At 43.0% G+C, this 21,097-nt stretch overlaps 3 protein-coding genes across 6 annotated transcripts; 2 read left to right on the top strand and 1 right to left on the bottom strand.

Moving 5' to 3' along the window:
• Positions 1–12,559, top strand: LOC108045488 (serine/threonine-protein kinase hippo). Of its 2 annotated transcripts, none has more exons than XM_017124834.2 (6): positions 1–908; positions 8,494–8,673; positions 8,740–9,251; positions 9,317–9,539; positions 9,663–9,873; positions 9,938–12,559. In XM_017124834.2, exons 1-6 carry the CDS (start codon positions 752–754, stop codon positions 12,117–12,119), a joined length of 3,465 nt encoding a protein of 1,154 aa, XP_016980323.2. In that variant the 5' UTR covers positions 1–751; the 3' UTR covers positions 12,120–12,559. The 2 variants fall into 2 exon arrangements, with proteins under 2 accessions (XP_016980323.2, XP_016980324.2); XM_017124835.2 differs by lacking the exon at positions 1–908 and adding an exon at positions 4,638–5,123.
• Positions 12,560–14,120: 1,561 nt separating this feature from the next.
• Positions 14,121–14,747, bottom strand: LOC108045489. The gene has a single exon (XM_017124836.2). The coding sequence runs from the start codon at positions 14,656–14,658 to the stop codon at positions 14,140–14,142; it is 519 nt and encodes a 172-aa protein (XP_016980325.1). The 5' UTR covers positions 14,659–14,747; the 3' UTR covers positions 14,121–14,139.
• Positions 14,748–14,989: 242 nt separating this feature from the next.
• LOC108045482 lies at positions 14,990–21,082 on the top strand. Of its 3 annotated transcripts, none has more exons than XM_017124827.2 (5): positions 14,990–15,400; positions 16,144–16,319; positions 16,376–19,803; positions 19,872–19,996; positions 20,079–21,082. In XM_017124827.2, the coding sequence occupies exons 2-5, from the start codon at positions 16,220–16,222 to the stop codon at positions 20,245–20,247; spliced, it is 3,822 nt and encodes a 1,273-aa protein (XP_016980316.1). In that variant the 5' UTR covers positions 14,990–15,400; positions 16,144–16,219; the 3' UTR covers positions 20,248–21,082. The 3 variants fall into 3 exon arrangements, with proteins under 3 accessions (XP_016980316.1, XP_016980317.1, XP_016980315.1); XM_017124828.2 differs by lacking the exon at positions 14,990–15,400 and adding an exon at positions 15,641–15,840; XM_017124826.2 differs by lacking the exon at positions 14,990–15,400 and adding an exon at positions 15,641–15,854.
• The last annotated feature ends 15 nt before the right edge of the window (positions 21,083–21,097 follow it).

Here is a 21,097-nt window from a genome sequence, read left to right as displayed (position 1 = left end):
CGAAAAATGGTCGTCATTCGTCGGAATCAATTCGAACTTTGAAAATGGATCGGTAGCTGGGAAGGAAACTTAAAGCGAAATACGCAAAGAAAACGGCTTTTGTCCGCTATTCAGCGATTTTTTTTGTGTTGTAATCAGCAGAGGAAATTTTAACGACCAACTCCACCACCACCAGCCTCTTCCAGCAGCCACATAAAATAGAATACCAATACCCCTGCACCACAACTACCACTACTACCACCACCACAACTACAGCAACAACAACACCACTGCACAGCCAAGCCCACAAAGAAAAGGTGAAACGCAAAAAAAACCGAAAAAAAGCGCTGAAAATAAAACCAAGTCAGATAACCGAAAAGCGGTGCGAATAGATAAACCCCATTTTTGCTTGCGCTTTTTTTCGCCTGTTTGCCTGTGATGAGAGAAATCAGCAGCAACCAGCAATTACAACAACAGCAACACCAACGACGACTCAACAGCACCAGAATCGAATCAGTTTGCCGCATTTCTTGGCAATTGGATTAAAAAGTAGAGGAAAACAAAAAACATCCCATATAGGCGACCACCATTTTGAATGAGCTGAAAGAAGAGAGCGCGAGAAAGAGAGCGAGAAACTGCTGCTCATTTGTTGCACTACGCATTGCAGCTGGCCGCGTCGTAACCGTAAACCCTTTCCAGCTTTGGAACTCACTCTATCCCTGTCTCCGTCTAATCGCGTCCAGAAAAACCGTGCAGCAGCTACAACAGCAACATGGTGGAGCTGGAGGAGCAAAAGTCGGGAACAGCTGCCTCTGTCCGCGTCGCAGCCAACAACAACCACCCCCGTGGATCTGGGGATAGCGGCATCCGGAGCGGCAGCGGTATTTCCTGCAGCAATACGGACAACAGCTGCAGCCAGAGTCAGTCAGGTGAGCACTTAACCCATTAAGGGAAACTGGTCGAAAGAGAACCCACTGAATGGATAGAATATCGAACTTACCTGTTTCGAAGTTTATAGGTCGAACCATATTTATTTGTAGTTCTAGTTATTAAAATTCTACAGAAATTTATTTGAAGTCGAATTTCCTCAAGTGAAACCTTCGCTAAGTCGTAAAAAATTGTTTGACAATTGGGTGCAGCGAACAATATTCACCTATTTTTTCCTCTTAGACTACTGCAATCTTGTACTTTTCAAACACAACGAATCAATCAATTGTTTCTTTTCCAAAACTCTATCAATATTTTGCACTTTGAATTAAATGCATACAATTGAAAAAAAAAACCAAAAAAAGATATGGTTAAATGGTTAAAAAAGCTTGTAAAAATAATTAAAAACTTTGCATTAGACGTGCATACAATATTTTACTTTCTCGCTCTGCCCAACTGTCAAATGTCTGTAATCAAATGGTTAAACCGGACCAATACTATCCCTCGCAGTTCCTCTATTTTCGCTATCGGTATAGCTGGGATAGACAGAACTTTCATTTACCCTCGCTAATCAATCGAGCGAACTAGGGAGCATTGACTGGGGCAAACTGAGCACCTAGTGCCAGTGTATTTCCTTGACGTCAGAAAAAGTTCGAGAACATGCATGTTGTCTGCCTGCCGGCGGCTAACCCACCACCTCCTTCCCCACACCACCCCACTTCACCCGTTTGTGGGGTGTTTACAGTTGTTTTGTTTCGCCAAGAGAACCACATTGCATCATGCGACTGGGACTATTAAGCGTAATGTATGTGCCCTAATTTAAAGGGTATTTCAGCATCTGGATTTTATTACCATTACTGAGTGTTATTAGAGTAAACGGAAAAACTACTTACGTTAGGTTCTATATGTGCACTAGTTAAAATAGTCCTACCTCAATTGCTAAGTTGTCTAATTTAAGCAAAGCAAAATGGCATTTTAGTGTTGCCCGAAATGTGTATCTTGTACATTTGGTATTCATACACTTTTGATGTGTAAAAACATAAAATATTAAAAGAAAAAATACTGCCATTGAAACTAGAAGTTCTAAATCGTTCTGAATAGTCTTTACTTTGTGTGTTTACAGATATTCATACGATTTAGTTGATCCACTATAACTGCTCTAAATGGGCATAATTGTGCTGTTTTGGAAGATAGAGAAATTTGTCAGATTGTTGTGGAATAAGAACGACTCTGTTATTAAAAGTTCTAACATTGAAAATAGGCCTTTACTGGGATGGCAATTGTTGGGACAATGGCTTTCATATATTTCGTTAGAATAGATTAGTCTACAAGGGTATACCAAGCTTCGGTGCCCTGTTTTTGTTTTATTTTTTTGTACAAACACTAGCAGAGAGCAGCAGCTGCCAGCGGTGAAACAGAGAGAGGGAGATGGCACGAGTATCTGTGCCAGCTAGCCGAGAAATTGAGCGTGTGCAGGCAATTAATGGAAATGGAAAATGAGTCATAAGCTGATCGATTGAGCGCAGTGCACTGGTATTCGTCGTGCTTAAAATGCATCGAACGGCGAAATGTGAACAAACTTCCAAAAGCTGCAGCCACATTTATAACCTTCATGACGTTTATTGCACTTGGTGACGTTTGATACAGCCCAAAATAGAACGACGAGCCAAAGCAATCGGACGAATGAACGAGCTGGCCAAAACGGAGGCAGCGATGAGAGCGAGGCCTCCCACACACATGCTCCCATTAAGAGTTTTCTGGAGAGGATTACAGTTGCAAATGCAGGGGACTGGAAGGAAAAGCAAGCCAATGTGTGCCCATTACAGCAATCAACTGAGTGGAAAAGGCTGTCAATTAGAGTCTGTGATATCTGGGCTTGTTTTTCGCCACTATTATCAAGAAGTTTCCTTCTATCTAGACTTTTTGGAGGACAGCCAGTAGTGCCTACGTGCAGCCTCCGATTCATAAAAGCAGCCCATCTTCACTCTCTCTCTCTTTCGCAAAAGCCCTGCGAGAAAAATTTTTTTTAGGTTTGGCAATGCCGCAGCAAAAAAACGTCAGCTGAAACCCCAAAGGCATATGTTGTTGTTTACTTGTGCAAAAACGAAAACAAAGCGTGTTAAATGTAGTTTTTGTTTTGCTGTTTGCCCTTTCCACTTGTTTGCTTTTTTAACAGAACTCGCACATCACACCACCTTTCATGCTGCACTGGTATTGGTGCTGGAGTTGGAGTCTCGCCCTCGCTGTCCCCTTCCCCCATATTTTCGGCCTACGTGCTATTCGGCATTACGCTCTCGCACTTATAAACATACAAAACAATAAGGTGGGTAAGCGGTCTCTTTCTACACAAAACAAAAAATTGATTGATATGTAAAATAAATAATAAAAGAAATGGTTAAATATTTATTATTATTGGCCATGAATATTATTAGTTTTCAGATAATTTTCTATTTGATTAGTAACGACGAATTGAAATAGATATTAAATCTGGCTTATTGGCCTCAAGTAACAAATATCAAATTGAAATTTGATGTCTAACTATTTTTCTTTCTGTAAACATTTTTTCCGCAAGAGCAATAAAATGGATTCAAGTTGTTACATAGAACGCTGCCTGCGGCATTGCATTATGTAAATGTAAGGCTCTCTCTCGCACCGGTCTTTTCCAGGACCGCACTCTTAAGTCGCCCTCTCTCACTGGCTCTCTTTTGGCCATCTTTTGCTTCTCGGCCTGTCGCTTTGTTATTGTTTTTCCTGTTGCTGTTTTTGTTTTGCTTGCGGCCACAACACAACCACAAAGCGACTTCTTGTCAAAACTGGTTCTGTGTCCAATCAATGATGTGGCTTTATGTCCGCTCTCTTCTCGCCTTTGCCGTATCAGTGTGCGTGGGCTTATTGGCCACCTTGTTATCACACAGGTATCGGTATCGGTTTCGTCCTCCATTTGTTGATCCGGCGTAAACTAGTGTATTTACTCTACTCAAAAGCCAAGAATTCGATCGGCAAACGCTAAATCTAATGCCGATCTGTTTTCTTTTTGCGATCAAGTTCTCAGCAAATATGTATGAATTTATACCCACTCGATGAATAAACATGGCCGGTAATTGGCGTGCATTAATTTGAAAACCTGATTTTTGCAACCCGAGGCGTTTCTCTTCCGGGCTGCTTTTAATTTGTTTGTAATCAAAATATCGAGTTATTATTTTGGTTTGTCCTATGGCAAATAATATTTCTGGTTGTTCACCACTTCCAATAATCTGGCACATGGAAAGGGTGCAGCATTAATTTACATACAGGTGGGGTCATAATAATACAAACGACGGTTATACTTTTATTTCAAGAAATAAAATAGAATCCCTAAATGCTATCCTTAAATTGTAAATTCAATTTAAGTGTCCTGGACAAATTTAAAATGCAACCAAATAAATGAGAATTAGTTATAGGCACCGTTTTGTCTCGTCCCATTATTTGGTCCATCTAAATGTGAAATAATACAAAACTTAAATGTAAAAACCACCTAGTATAACACTATTATTTTGCCATCCACTGTGAGTACATGTCTATTCGTTACAACTCTCGCTCTCGTTTCGCCCGCTCTCTTCTTTGCGCTCTTCACCGTTCGCCCACAACTCTCTTCGCACTCTCTTTCGCACGGCGGTAGTTTGTCGGTTTGGTCGCTCCCCCGAAAGCGGGCGCGTGTTTGAGTTGGATTCTTTTTCTTTCCTCGTTGGCGCCGCGCGACGTAGGTCCGCAAAGATTTGTCCGTGTTTTTCCATTTCTTTTAAATTCACTATTTTGGCTAATTGGTTTTCGCCGCACAACAGAATTTTCCGAAGTCGCCGGTACACACACAGTCCAATTCGAAATCCCTGACCATTCAATCTTCAAATTTTCCGTGTGCTATTAATCCAACCAATCATTCATCGTTCTGATTGTTGTTTTCGTTTTCGTCGGGCGGTTTCTGGAAAAGGGAGTGTGTTATTTTGAAGATGATACAATCGGAATAGGGTTAAAATTAGCCCAAAACTAAACTGGAACTAAAGCAATATATCGACGAAAAGCAATATTATATTATTGAAAGCAGGCGGTTTTATCTACGCATTGCAAAAACGTGCCGCCTAGAGGAAGAACAAGCAGCAGAACGGGCGTTGCTTAGACAAATTGCGTTGCGATTAAAAGGCGAACGCCAACAACAAAAACAACGGCAGCAAACATGTTGGGTAAATACAAAAACAAATGCAGCAATAAAAAAAAGTCTAGGAAAGAGATGAGAGAACTTTCACACACACTCCCACATGTGCATCTGTATGGGGCGAAACGTTTCGAAATGCCGGTTTTTGCATATTGTTATTGTTTTTGTTCGAACAAGTTTTCCGCTATGTATTACAGTCTGTGGCTTTTACATGGAATTAAATCTATTGTCTTTATTAAACTGCTTTGTAATTAATGTGCAACGGTAATAAATTAATTTAAATTCACAAAATTTAATTTTTTATGGTCATTTTAAATGTTGTGACTCGCCATTTTTATAAATTTTTCGCCTTTACAATTTCATTTGCTGCGCAATAATTTTCTGCTTCTTTACAGCACAAACACATGCGTTCTCGTTCAGATAGCGTACGCGTGCATATGTGTGAGTGTTTCTGCCCGTGAATTCATGCTGGCAAAAGTAGAAGGTTGCTTTAAAAAGAGAAGCCAACTCATCCACGTTCCAGACTTTTTAAATCGACATCAATTAAATCCTCTCTATAGTTTTCTTTCAAATGAAATTACAATAGATTTTTCAGATATCTACGAGAATTTGATTTTGTACAAAACATGCCATTGATAAAGAATTTCTATATAATTTAAATCTTGAGCACTGCTTATTGGGAACTAATTTATTTTGGCCCCTTGTTGCACTTTCACCCTGCATGAAGTAATACCGCAAAAGAGAGGAACCCATCAAATCTCTCCTACTCTCTCGTCTCCGCCGCTCTCTATTTACTAAAAGCTCTTCATGTGCGACCGCATGTTGTTTCTCCTTCCCTTTTTCTGCGCGCTTATATTATAATATTTAAATTGAAATCGGCAAAGTTAAGTGCCAAAAGCAAACCTTTTGCTTTGCTCGCTTTTTGCGTAGTTCGCTCGTCTTATCGGCCTTTTGTTTATTCGCTAATCGTGGCCACAGTATTTTGCGTTTCCTACCTACACATTTGATAACTTATTATGGCACTGCCTTCGATTGTTTGCGCTAAAGCCAAAACGTTGAAATTGCTCAAGGTTTTCTCTAGACGCTTTCGATTCTTGTTTTGTTTTAACTTTGCGTTATCATCTTGCCTGTTTTTTTTTTGTGGTTTTGCACCTGTGGAGATATTTAAATGTCCTTCATCTCGGATGTAGATTTCACCTTTTGGAAATATATTTGTTTTAAATTTTTGTTTGTATTAATTGAATAAAAATCGAAATCATAAGTTCTTTAAATACAAATAAACTTCACATTAAAATTTATTGCAAGAAAAATTCGTTTGGATTATTCAAAATTTCTCAGGCTAGTTTATTGTTCTTCCTTAAAAATTACTGATATACTGTTCTTTAACCCAAAGAATTGTCTTGATGAAATTCAAATTATGTTAATTTATTGTAAATTAAATATATTTTGCTCCACCCAGAGTAAAAATCTGTTAAACACAATAAAAATGTACATCAAAAACAGAAAACTACAAAACAATGAAAAAGCCGGCCGGCAAACAATAAAAATTGTTTTTACAGTTTATTTCCTCTGTATCAGGTAATTTTTAATAAGGTCTGTCTAGTCAGTCGCTGACGAAATAAGGTTATTTTTCATTTAATCCCTATTGTCGTCATCACCTTATCAACTTGCATCTGAAGGGATCGGATGATGTGTTATGGCGACACTCTTAATAGAATTTGGTGTGCCGGAACTGAGGAAATTGTTTATGCAATTTAAATAAAATTACATTATATACTTTAGCACACACGTTCCTCGTCCATCAAAATGAAAAGATTTGGCAAAAAAAATAATAATTAAATGCGCACAAAATTCGGCAGTGAGAAAGAGAGAGACCATTCAGATAAAACAAGAGAAACAAGAAAAGAGATTGATCCCAGACGAACGTGTCTCTTTTTGTTGTCTCTGCTTTTATTTACGCAATTGATAACAATTAAAGCTGACCAACAAATAGGCCAAATTTTATATTTAGATCAGAACGGAAAGCGTGCGAAGAGTCAGAAGAGTGGGTGAATAAAAGGGGGAGGACGTGTCGAGGTCGCATAGACGCCATTCTGATTGGACACTTATTTGATAGGCGGATGGTAAAATTTTCATTAATTCCAAAATTGCATTTTATAATGCAACGACTTATTTCTTTGTTAAGTGCTACAACTAATTCTGATAAGGAAAGAGGGTTGTGTTGAGTTTATCTCTGTATTTTTCGACTTTCTTATGTAACTATTAAAAAAGATTATGTTTAAAAAATTAAGTTTAAATTTACACATTAGGTAATTTTTTTTAAAATGGGTTGCATTTTAAATAATTTATTTTTTTTGTATATCACTGCACATATATCTCTGGAATTAAAATAATAATATTATAGACTTGTTTTATTATTTTTTTATTCAATTTTCCTATATATTTTTTGTTAAAAAAAGCGTTTTAGGCTTCCTCAATGCCCCAATAAATTCACCGGTATCCACTGTAGTTGACTCCATTCGATGCACTCCAATGAAGCGGTCATTATTCGCAGCGCGACGTGCCTCCAGGCTGATTAGGCCTTTAGTTAGTCGCCCAACTAGATCTTAGGACAGATATCGCCTTGGTGCAGTCATTTGTGGGCTTTATAAATAGTCGTCCGGCTATTGACAACAATTGAAGAACAGGCACACACCCAATCAAGCTGATCGCCGGTCCCCAGCCCCTTACTCCTCTGATCTTTCCACTTCAGCCCTAGCTCTGTACGTTTCCACACATAAGATCTCTATACAGAGACCTTTTTGCGGCTGTTTACACATTATTTAATTTTACATATTTATGCACACTTGCGACGACTTGTTTACGACACGCGATTTGCTTTCTACGCAGTTAGTGCAAAAGTACAAGTATTTCTTATTTTTAATTCTCTTATTATAATTTTTATATATTGATAAACTCAGAAAAAATAGCCATTCAAATATGGCGAACGATTTCGATAAAAGGGTGTACTGCAATTGTTGGTCGGTCTTATTGTGCTGGAATAAACTACCCGGAATGCAGAGAAAGAAAGGTTCTCAGCGGAGAAATCAAACTAGGTCTAACTCAAACCCTAATCTAAATTTCAAAAATTAAGAAATACTTTCTAAAAAATTTTTTTATTTACTCATCACAAATAGATAAATGGTGAAATCTTTTTCATGAATTATAAGCTAGCAAAACGTGTCGACAAATATTGTAGATTTTAATTTTTTCGTTGGTCTGTTTGTTTCTCTATCGTGTTGAAATGTTATATAATATGAATGTTACATTTAAATATATATAACTCTTCTGAGTTCGAGAGTTTCACGTCCATTTTAACGGTTTATCTAACGATATTTGTATTATTTAAATTTTTTTAGACGGGCAGAATGAGTTGACGCGCTACAGCAGCGAGGATGTGTCGGGCAATGAGTCGAGTGAGGCGCCCAACATGACCGAGATGGAGCGGCAGGCGGAGCTGAACCGGCATAAGGAGGAGATGCAGAAGAAACGTCGGAAGAAACGTATCAGTTCCTCCTTGCATTCCTCAACGTTCCAAGGTTAGTATACAGGTTAGAAAACAACTTCCGATGTCCATTGCTTAAGGTATACCATTCATTCTTTAGAGCTGTACAAGCTGACTGGCGAGATTCTGGGCGAGGGAGCCTACGCATCGGTCCAAACTTGCGTCAATATCTACACCGACCTGGAGTACGCCGTGAAAGTGATCGATAAGATACCGGGACATGCGCGTGCGCGTGTCTTTCGTGAAGTGGAGACATTCCATCACTGCCAGGGTCATCTGGGCATCTTGCAACTGATCGAGTTCTTCGAGGATGACGAGAAGTTTTATCTAGTATTCGAGAAGATCAACGGCGGTCCATTGCTGACGCGCATCCAGGAGCATATCTGCTTTTCCGAGCACGAGGCGTCGCAGATAATCAAGGAGATCGCCTCCGGACTAGATTTTCTGCACAAGAAGGGAATCGCCCATCGTGATCTCAAGCCCGAGAATATTCTGTGTGTCAAGACAGACTCGCTGTGCCCGATCAAGATTTGCGACTTTGATCTGGGCTCGGGGATTAAGTTTACTACGGACATTTCGTCGCCGGCAGCCACTCCCCAGCTGTTGACACCAGTATGTTTCAAATTAGCAAAGGTCCTATAAAGCGGTTATAATAATTGTAACCATTTCCTGTTTAGGTTGGCAGCGCCGAATTCATGGCACCCGAAGTGGTCGATTTGTTTGTGGGCGAAGCGCACTACTACGATAAGAGGTGCGATCTGTGGTCTCTAGGAGTCATTGCTTACATCCTGCTCTGCGGATATCCGCCGTTTTCGGGCAACTGTGGCGAGGATTGCGGTTGGAATCGCGGCGAAAACTGTCGCACGTGCCAGGAAATGCTATTCGAGTCTATTCAAGAAGGTGGGTTGATGTTAAATATTGAATTGAAAAATATTTATATTCAATATTTCATGAAATAGTTTTTATTTAAGAATTTACTTATAATCTCATTCAAATTAATATTTTATTTTTTGGTTTCTTTAGGACACTTTTCCTTTCCGGAGGCCGAGTGGCACGATGTGAGCGATGAGGCAAAGGACCTAATTTCCAACCTGCTTGTTAAGCAGGCTTCAGATCGCCTCAGTGCCGAGGCGGTATTGAATCACACCTGGATTCGTATGAGCGAGCACGAGCCGCCGGCCAGCAAGCAATCAGTACGCCACAAGGCTCTCCAGACGCCCAGTAATATTCGACGGTAATTAACTTAGAAATGGTCATAATAGTTCTCAACTTAATAAGGTTTTGAATTAAATTTTCAGTAATCACCACTCGGCGAGGGAAATCTCGCAGTTTGCGGAATCGGCCATGGCCGTAAAGCGTGTGGTCTTACAGCATTTCTCCATGCGCTACGACTACATGAAGGAGCGTCCGAACATCTACCAGCCGTCACAGGCCTACATGGATGCCTACAGCGATGAGAACTATAATCCCAAGCCGCCGGCTCACTACACTCGCAATCGCTCGCAACGCAATCCCGCTGCGTCCCTGTCTAGCTATGGCGGACGTATGTCATCGATGCACGGCCAGCGGGCCAGTAGTCGTCAGTCGTCTCGAAATGCCTCTCGCAATGCATCTGCAATTTACCCAAACAGCGGAGGCTTCAAGACTCTTAATGTCCACGAGGAAGATGACGACGATGAAGCCCTGGAGGCTTTTGGCCGAATCGATGACGATGATGACGAGTGGGCCAGGTCTACGAGGCAATATCAGCAGCAGCGTGAGCTACAGCAGCAGCAGGAGGCGCTGGTCGAGGATCACTACAGGCGAGAGAGCGGAAGCGAGGGTGATGACCTGGAAGAGGAGGATGGAGAGAGCGAGGACTATCAGCACTATAAGCATTATTGGCGCGAATTGGACGAGGACGAGGGCGATGACTATTTGTACGAACAGCAGCAGCAACGAGATATTATAGCCGAGGAAGAGGAGGAGTTCGAGGAGGAGCAGAAGGAGGAAACAAAACCAGCTGACAATCTAAAGCTATCGAAAGCTAATGTGAATCAAGTTGGCGATGCCAATGTAGAGAGCTCGAAGCCACAGCAGGATAATGGTGGGTATGAGAAGAAGGAATATATTATGGATAATATGGAAGAATCAACCAAGCAAAGCGAATTTGCTAAACTCACCACAATGCGCAAAGATGCGCAGGAGGAGGAGAAGGAGATTAAGCAGCAGGAGAAGGACAAGGATACGAAGGAAGAGAAGCAGCAGGATGATGTTGATGGGGCTAAGAGGCAAGGACCATCAAGTGATATTAGTGCTACTACCATCACCGATAATAACAAGCAGCAAACACCAGTTATAACTACAACACACATTAACAACTGGCAAACTGGCGATGCAATTGAAGATGATGATGTTAAACTATTGGATAGTATTAGTGATTTAAATGAAAAGCTACCTGAAATTTATGAGACTGCAAATATTGTTGTCAACTCAGCGGCAGTGCCAGCAGCATCGACACCAGCAGCAGCATCAGCAACACGCCCACCAACCGATAACCCAGAAGAAGATCATTCGAACGTGATCAAACCAACGACTGCGGTTGAGGGGACAACAATGCGAACGACTTTTGGCAAGGCGGAGGAGGAGGACAAGCCTCCGAACCAATCCCAGAACACGGGCCACCACGGCAAGGCCGGCCGCAATGTTTACTTTGCCCTCGATGCATATCAAAACGACGAGGATGCCGATATCGACGAGGATGATGACTACGACGAGGAGGAGGATGAGGATCTGCACGAGCAACGCAAACAGACGGTGCCTGCGATTGCCAATGCCTACACCCGAAAGCAGCGACAGCAGCACCAGCGGTACATTGTACCGCGCTATCAGTCGGCCGATCCCGTTCCTTCGAGGCAGCAGGCCGAGAACTGGCGTTACCGCACCCATCACTCGCAGGAGCAGCAGCCGACAGCTGGCTTTCGCAAGTACCGTCCGCCCTTCAGCACTGGAGGCGGAGGTGGCCACCATGGCAATCAGCAGCGCAACTATTTGGGCAGCTTTTCACACAGCGGCGGTGCCGCTGGTTACAAGATAGCTCCGATGCAGCCGCCGATGCAGCCGCCACAGCAAACCCTGCCGCGGCACAACAGCGCCGGAAGCAGTGGAAGTGGCAGTGGCGGATCCCCGCCATCCGACGAACAGTCGACGATCCGGAACTGGCGCCAGGATTGTGTCTACGCTCGCAGCTATGGAGTAAACCAGCCGTTGGAACAACAGCGGCACCTCCGTGCAACGGCCCAGAGAGCCCAGCAGCAGCCACGGATTGGAAGCGGTCGCTTCGCACACTTGCAGGCGACCCAGCTGATGGAGGAGCAGCAGGACATGAGGATCGGCCTTTCGCCGCCCAGCGATAGTATTCTGCTCCAACGGCGCCTGCGCCAACAGAAGCGGGCCAACGACCTGTCCGAGTACTGTGAGCCGGCCACCGCCAGTGGTTAGGTGGGTCCACTTTGGACAAATAACTCTGTTTTTCACGCACATTCTCTAGAAACCAACTTTCCAGTTGTACAATTATTTTTGGTGCAACATTTCAACCACCTTTATTTCAAGCAAAAGAAATCGAAGACTATTTAAATTCAATTAATTCCGCCATTGCAAACAGAGTTAACAAAAAACACAAAAAAAAAAAAAAGGATTATATTGTGGTAGGAGGAAGGGACCGCAGAGAGGAAAAAACAGAAATAAAAGGAAAGTGAGAGTGGCAAATGTCTACGCTGTTTTGAAGCAAGCCAAACAGTCGTTCGAGATGAAAGAACAGAAAACAAATACCTTTTTTTATAAAAAAGATTCGAAAAATTGTAATTTATATTGCAGTATAATTTTTTATTGTGAAAAATAAAAACGAATACGAAAAGTGTTTGATCAAGAGATGCATAAAACCCTTTAGACTTTTCTGTTTTGGTGAAATTGATGAAATCCTAAGTACTCTTATAAATTATTGCATGTCTCTTGAGTCGAAATAATGACCATTTTTAAATACCCCGATCCAAATACCAAAATGTACAACAAATGAAAATTGTTAAAATTTGTATACCTAGTATGTTTTTATTTCTCATGACAAAAATTGTTATAAGAAAGGAAGAAAGAGCGGGCAGCAAAAATACGTTGAGTTTATAAAATCAATTAAATTTAAATGTCCAAATTTCGAGTGACTCGCAAATAAGTTTGACCCCAAATTTACACTTATACACAACTAACGTTGGTAAAGTTATTTCGAAGGAATTGGGGTGTACACAAAATAAACTGTATTTGAAATCCTCAAAATTTGATTTCATTTATAGTTTATTTGCGTGTACATGCCAACTCCTTAGATAGATGGCTTGCTCATGGATAGTTATTTCTTTCTAAAACTGTTGAAAAAATATATTTTTTTAAGGCCCCGACAACTCCTAAACACTAACACGCACTTACACTATCGCCAAATACATTGGGAAAATCTAACAAACTCTTGACATTGCAAGTTGCTCAACATTTTTGCTGGGCGTAAATGAAAGGAAAACATGCAAACCAATTTTGTTAAATACATACACCTATAATATTTAAAAAATTGTGATATAAAATGTAAATGTAAATGCACCTGAAGAAATCTATCTATCAAATGACGCTGTGCCATCAACAATCCTTCTGGCCACTGTTAAGGCCGCCAGAGAAGGAACATTTTCCACAGTCTTTGTTTGTTTACGTCCCACGAAACCAATGTCAAGTGCATACACACCAATACTTCTATTTTTCCAATCAACAGCAACTTATACTACAAACTTCCAAAAAAAATAAAAACAAAATAAAGAGAAAACGAAACAAAAAATCAATATAAAATGATGAAATGCAAAAACATAATAGCATTGTTCATAATTTTATCTCGAGATGCGGCTAAGAAAATGTTGCCAACAGCTTCGTTTTGAGTTCGGTTAAAGTTTTGAACATTTAATAATAATAACGACAGCGTCCAAATAATTTTAAACTATTCATGCAATCGATTCCTACAGAAGCAATCAAAGTTGCATTGAAACTGAAATATTGAAGTGGAAACGATCGCTTTCGTTTTGTTTGTAAAACTGTGAGGAATGTTTCGCAACGAAACAAAAAAAAATAACTATGAGTTAATTTGACAAGCAGCGCTGCTGAAAATATGATAAAACTACTCTCAAACAAACACCACCTTGGTTTAGAAAATGTCCGTTAAACCAATGGGTAAACTTAAGTCGTTAACACTGGTCAGCGCTGCTTTCGAGAAGTGAACACCAACGAGAAAATATTGCAAATAATAAGCTGACCGATTACATCAATTAAAATTTGTATGAAAACAATTTGTTTTAAAATTATTGCTATACAAAATTAAAAAAAAAAAAGCCAAGAGAAAGGAATACGAAAACCGCAATAAAAAGGAGAGTAGATATTGTTTTATACATAAAAACTCAATAAAAACGCAAAATATAGAAATTGTGTGGAATTTATGGGTCTATTTAATAAACCGGCAGCAAAACAGGAGGAATAAGCCAAGAAAACAGATCAGCCAGTTGAAATATAGCAAGTTTTCTCCAACGGATACCGTATAGGTTGGAGCTTTTGTCTGGGGAAAATGCAAGACCATCAAATCGGGATATAGCTCTAAGGTCGTGTTGAGCCTGGGTGCTTTATCAACGCATTCTTTAAGCAGTTTGTGTAAAAAGTGGTTCTCTTTATAGACACAATCGTAGCTGGTGTGGTAATCGTAGATGGGGGTTCCGTTACGTACGAATTTCCCCATGCTATCCACTAGAAACCAGTCCAGATGATGCAGCCGGCTCCTGCCAATTGTGATGAAGAAGGAACGCAGGTCATTTTCCGTGTGAAAGAAGGCGTACGAGTGGTTTTGGTCCTGATTGTGGTAATGTAGTCTTGGTGTTCGCGGTTTAGTTGGCCTTCTTTCGTAAACGCCCCGACAGAAGAATACAAATATCTTCTCTTTGATGGGCCAGCATTGTGGATTTAGTCCCATGTGTACCGTTGATATGACAAGAAAATTAGTGGAAGCTCTGATTATATTAGGACTTTTGATCGTGTTTCCTTGTTGAAAACCAATATGATTATTTCGAATTATTTTAAATTTTAAGTGGTTAATTTTAAGATTAGACAAGAAATTTTAAATAAAAATTACCTTGTGTATAAAAGTTTCTGTCCTTAGTAAATATAAGAACAATTAATTTAATTAATTATTGTAATTAATAATTGTAACACAATTGAATTCAGATACTTTTGAATTAAAAGTGTGGCCGTTGTGCAAAACTTAAATGCAGAATAATCCTAATTTCTCGACGATAGTATCGTTCCCATCGCCGAAGTGCAAGTTTTTGCAACGTCGAAGAAAAAGTTGTCTGGCGATTTTCCAGTTTCGGTTTCTTCACTGTTAGAATATTGAAATTACCAAGAACAAAATGGTTACATAGTGAGAGTGTATTTTTCGCATATTTCAAGTGCAGACTGTGCATTTTTAAGAGCGGCAGCTGCGGCTAGAATACCACCCCACCCCCTCGAACAAAATTGCATTTAAGCTTACTTTTGTTCCACAATAGCAGCTGTTTATCTACCTCCCCCCACCCCCAGGATTCCTTATCTGAAGATTTTCCGCCCCCCGAATTAAGTAATACTCATGTATTAATGAATACAGAATACAATCCAGAACATATCAGAAACTAAAACTTGTTAAGATCAAAAAAAAAAAAAATTCAAAAAATCTAAAGGTAAGCATTTTTGGGGTCTTTTGTTTTCATTAAACAGCTGTTCAAAATCTACCCCTCGCCAAACAGCTGTTCTAGACTTTTGTGTTAATTGACAGCAAGACAGTTTCAAAAACTTAAAATGTTTTTAAACAATACCCCTTTATTAACAAATAACAAATTTTATAAAAATACAAATTGCCGCAACAATTTGTTTTATGCAAACTCCTATCGATAAGCTTACATATCGATACTGCACTCATCCCTATTGCGTTGTCTATAAAAAAGTGAACTTAATTAATAAGACAACTAATAATTGATTTGGAGCTTCCGTGGAAAAATCTCGTCACCTTTCTACTTAGAATCGGAGCACAATCTTCCACTTTTCACCGCTGCGATTGGGGTTTTCAAACGAAACGTTCGGATTTTCCGCTGACGGCGATGAAAAGTTCGTCGGAAAATTGGTGCTGACAAAAGAGTGTGTATTTGACAAGCAAGGGAAAATTGCAGTTTTCAAACTTTAATTTGAGCTTTAAAATGCTTTTTTGCATCCCCAAAAAAAAAAGCCCACAGCAAGTGAAAATTGTATTATTCGTAACCGATCTTTGGGGGCAATGTATCTGACAAGAGCACGGGAACCGAACTGTTTACCTCTCTGCTTGTTTTTGTATCTGTTCCCGAACAGAAAAGTAAACTGGTCTCCCTTTGGCAGTTATACCTCATACCCGAAAATCAAACATTTTTTTCGTATATATACATATTTTTAGCACATTTTGGCCTATGTGCGCTGAAACATTTCTTTGCCGTTCCGTTGACGTTACCCTTCTAGACGACTAAAGAGCCATGGATAGCTTGGAGAATGACCAGGACGAGCTGCGCCACCAGCCAAGGGTCTCGATGGCTTACGGCGGTGTGACCTCGAGTCCGGGCGGCCAGGATACCCGTAAGCTGGTCCCTGGCCACGTTTGAGATAGTACTAATCCTATTGGCCTCTTGCAGATTCCCAGTATGCCATGTACTATAATCAGCAGCGGGACACGCTTTCCGATAGCTACATGCTAATGACACCGTTCCTGACCGGACCGCAGACCCACACCCATACCCATTCGCCGCCCACGTTCACCGCCCTGGTGGCGCCACGGCGCGAGGTGGCATCCACCTCTGAATTCGAGGCCATGGCCAGGCGGTGCGACAAGTGCAGTTCGCTGGCCGGACTCTGCCGCTGTGAATCGGTGGCCAGCAGCAGTCGCTATGCGGACTCCACCCAGGGGCAGTCCCAGGAGGTGGTCCAGTTTCTGGAGCAGCCGTCCTCCTCCACAGCGGCGGCCGCCAATCTCCCCGTTGCCCATGCCATTCCACGCCCCAAGCGAAAGAAGACTGAACCCCTGACGTTAGAGCCGGACGGCGACAATGCCGGCGATGCAGTGGTGGCCTCCATCAGCGGTACTTGGCCTGCCGGCGCCATGGAAGAGCATGCCATGGACGCCACTGCTGTGGTGTACGAAATGCCCTCCAGTTCGCTGCAGTTGAGTAACAGCTCCTTTGACACAACGCCAAGTGCCGTCAATGCGTACGACGATGTGACTTCCAGTGCCTCGGACACGGAGCACGGACAGTTCGCCCATACGCGCACCACAAACACTACGACGACCACATCGGCAGTCCATGTGAACAAGAAGAAGGCCAACCGCTCCAGCGATGCGTCGAACTCGTCATCTGGAGCCATAGATGCGGATGCCACGCCAAGCACGAGTGCACAATCGAGAAGACGGCATATTAATCACTTCTCTTATCGCAACTTAAGAGGACTGACGCCAGAAAATGAGAGCAGCGATGATGGCTGGGATCTGCGTGTACATAATCCGGCTCCCCCACTTGAGCCCACAGTCACGATTATTCGAGGTAGTAGGGGATCCAATGATACGGATGCAGGGCACACGGATCACACATACTTCAATAGCCGACGCGCCGTGGCTGGAGCTCCGCCGGATAGCACATATATGCGACCAGCCTCTTGCTCCACAGCCACCCATACAACGCGTAGTGTGGATTATGGGTCTCATGTTAATCAGAGATCCGTGGAGCCGACCGCTGATGGAACGCCGTCTACAACCTCTGAACAGGAAAACGAGCGGCATGAGCCGCCTAACCTTGATGAGGAAAATAGGCAAGACCAGCACCAGGAGGAGCCGCTTGCCCAGGCTATGCGCGGAATCTTAGGCGCCGACTGTAATCCTGGCATTGTTTGGAGTCGGATGCGTCCTTCGGACGAGTCAGTGCCGCCCAGGAAGCAGCCAAGACTGGAACTCACTAGAAGGTCGCCGCCCAGTTCCTCCACCAAACTGTCGCCCACGAATTACAACTCGTTTCAGCCGGGAAGAAGCAGGCATCGCACCTATGCTGAGCATGGCAGCAGTTCTGAGCAGCATAATCCCGTATCTTTTCCACAGTCTTCGACGCCAAATGCGAACGGACCCTGCGTGATTACCTACGTGGGTCGCCCGAGGGAGAGACAGTCCTCCGTGGAGCTCATCAATCTTCCGTCCACTTCCACGGGCAGGCGAGGCAGCAACGTAAACCGCGGTGATGCCGTCGTTCTGACTGCTCCCGATTTGCAGCTGGACGACTGGTCCTCGGACTCGAACGACGATGATGATGACGTGGTCTTCGTGCACTCCACCCGTGAGCCCATTCTATCGATTGATCTGACCTCAGATGACGATGGCTTGGCCAATGAGACGTCACTTCAGCGGGATAGGGAGCGAGGCCGAGAGAGGGAGCGTGAGCGGGAGCGGGATCGTGAGCGGTATCGGAACGACCATCAACACAACCAGGAGAATCCAAGTGACGAGAGAAGACCCATATTTAACTATGCCTACAGTCTCCCATATGCTCGCAGGACAGATCGTCGGACGGAGGCGAACAGTGATGGCACCTCGGCATTCGCCTTTTATAGCGGTGCTCTGGCGGATCGCGCTGCCATATCGGACCACAACTACAGCTATGAGCTCGACCAGCTGATGGATCCCGGCGCCAGTCACTTTTACCCGCAGCGCTGCTCAAGCATGGATCCTCAGCGCTACTTCCTTCCAATCAACGAGTCATCCGTGTGGATGCAAAGTCATCCACCGGCTCCTCCACCACCACCGCCACTACCGCCGCATTCGCTGCCAGAGAATTCTTCCGCTGAGGCCTTCATACGCCATCAGCAGAGGGCACCCACCTCGACGCCGAGCAGTTCCGCTGGTGGCCAGACATCTTCGCAGCAGTCTCGCCGGCGGCGCAGCAGTCCGGCCAATGTCTATCACCGCTACCATCCCTACTATGTGCCCCACTACGCGATCACAACACTGCCCACTGTAATGGAGGCGGATTACTCACCAAGCCTCCAGCCGCATCCCCATTTTCAGGGCGGCCAAGGCGGAAGCAGTCGCAGTTCACTGAGTGGAGCGTTGAATGCTGCTGCAGTTGCGGCGACGGCAGCGGCGGCACAGGCGCAAACTTTTAGTGAATTGCTTTCCCAGGCGCACAACGAAGGACGAGCAGCCGCATTGGAAGCCAGTTTGGATGGGAGCAGGACGCCTCCGCATGCCGTGGTGCACCAGCAGCAGCAGCGGCAATCCATCAATCCACCAGCGCCGGGAGCAGCATCAAACGGTAACCTTGGGGCCGCGGTTTCTCCGCCACCGCCTCTGGAAATGTACTCCGGCCGCAGCACGATTCCGTACTGCGGATCTCCACCATTCAGTGTTCGACGCTCGGAGGCGGCTTATAGCAATCGGCAGCACTACCAGCCGCAGCCGCATCAAGGACACCAAGCGCCGCAGAACCAGATGCACGCCCACATCCATCCGCCGCATCGGGCTAGTGCCATAGTTGCCACTTCGCTGACGCCAGCGCCTCCGTATCCTGTGCACCAGAATCTATGGTACCGGCAGCAGAGCATGCAGGAGATGCACCGTCGTCACATGACGCCCACGCCCATAGATCTCTCTTCAAATGCTCCCCTGCTCACGAGCACCCTGCGAAACGGGTACCTGCATAGCATCTGCAGTTGTGTACATGCGAGGAATGGTCCTGTCTCCAGTTTGGATCCCGCCTACTATCCGCCGTATGATGCTGCGGCAGCTGCAGCTGCTCCTCCACCATCACCTCAACAGCAGGCACCAGCCACATCCGGATCTGCTAGTGGGGGCGGTGCACCTCAACCGAGTCTGAGGCACCTGCAGCTCCAACCTCAACCGCAGCCGCAAGCCCAGCAATCTCCACCAGTTATGCAGCACTTGCAGCGACAGCGGGCTATCCACCACCATATGTTTCACCACCACTACTCACCGCTGCATCTGGAGATCGGGCTGGCCACACCCCTCTCTTTGGGCTCCCGCATCCTTATCGGACCACCACGTCCAAACCGGGGAGCTACTTTGGTTAGAGCAAAAGCGGATTATTAGTTATTTTAGTCGTTTGTTACATATGTTATTTACATTTATTTTAGGAAACTATTGAGCGGAATACCTTGCCTCATAAATACAGACGAGTCCGGCGGCCCAGTGAGTCGGATGAGGATGCGGAAAAGTGTGCCATCTGCCTGACCCTCTTTGAGATCGAAAACGATGTCCGGTAGGATCCCAACGTTTCTTTAACAATACTATATTAGTCCTAAAAAATATGACCCTTTAATGTGTTTTTAATCCCCTTGCAGCCGCCTGCCCTGCATGCATCTATTCCACACGGACTGCGTGGATCAGTGGCTAGTCACGAACAAGCACTGCCCTATTTGCCGCGTCGACATCGAAACCCATATGGCCAATGACGCACTGGCGCCAAGCTCCAGTGGAGTCACCGATGCCGCCAATACCGCCGCCTTATGACATTGTGTGCATGGAATCTTTATGTAAATCTCTTAGACTGAGTTCGTCGCGGCAGGCATCCATATAAGAACAAAGAAAAAATAATCTTAATACCCTTATATACAAACCTTAAAATGTTTAACCCACCGCAACGCATGGAAAAGGCAATTGCCAGGGCTTGCTGCCGTGTTGCGCTGAAAACTTTCAAAAAGCTAAATCGGTTTGGCTCAATTTCTAAGTATACTAAGTGATTTGGCAAATTATTTCCTATACATATGTACAAATTGTCCACGTATTGTGAAACAAAATTCTTGTGATAAGAATTTCATAAATATGCCGTATATTGTTATAGTATAGAATTCCCATAATGGGTGGGAAAGATAGTTTTGACCCAAGCTTGTTGTTATATTTTTAATTGTCAAACGAATTACCACATAATATCTGACCCTTATTTTAAACGGCTTGGAAGTCTAATTGGCACTGCATTTTTCCATATAACATTAATAAGCATGAGTTTTAAATTTATATATTTTAAATTTTTTAGGTATGACCCCAATAATTTTCCAATACTTGTTAAGTTAAATTTTTTGTCACAAAAATTCAAAGTAGGATTTTATCTTATTCTACTACCTAATTATGTATATATTCGATTTAAAATTGCCGACTTCTGCTCAATATCTCATAACGTGCCATATAAGTGATTTGATTTGATGCAATTTTTAAAAGCTTAAGCTAACAAAATATATATTGTGTAATATAAGGTTGGATTTATTTTATCGTAAAAGTTTTATAAAACTTTTCAAAATTGTATGTTGTCCAAGACAACAGAAATCAATAAATAATCAAATTAAATACAGTTTTTTTCTGCTTT

This window comes from Drosophila rhopaloa, unplaced genomic scaffold (assembly GCF_018152115.1).
Source record: "Drosophila rhopaloa isolate 14029-0021.01 unplaced genomic scaffold, ASM1815211v1 contig_178, whole genome shotgun sequence".
NCBI classification, from domain to species: domain Eukaryota; kingdom Metazoa; phylum Arthropoda; class Insecta; order Diptera; family Drosophilidae; genus Drosophila; species Drosophila rhopaloa.
This window is presented reverse-complemented; position numbering and strand designations above follow the sequence as displayed.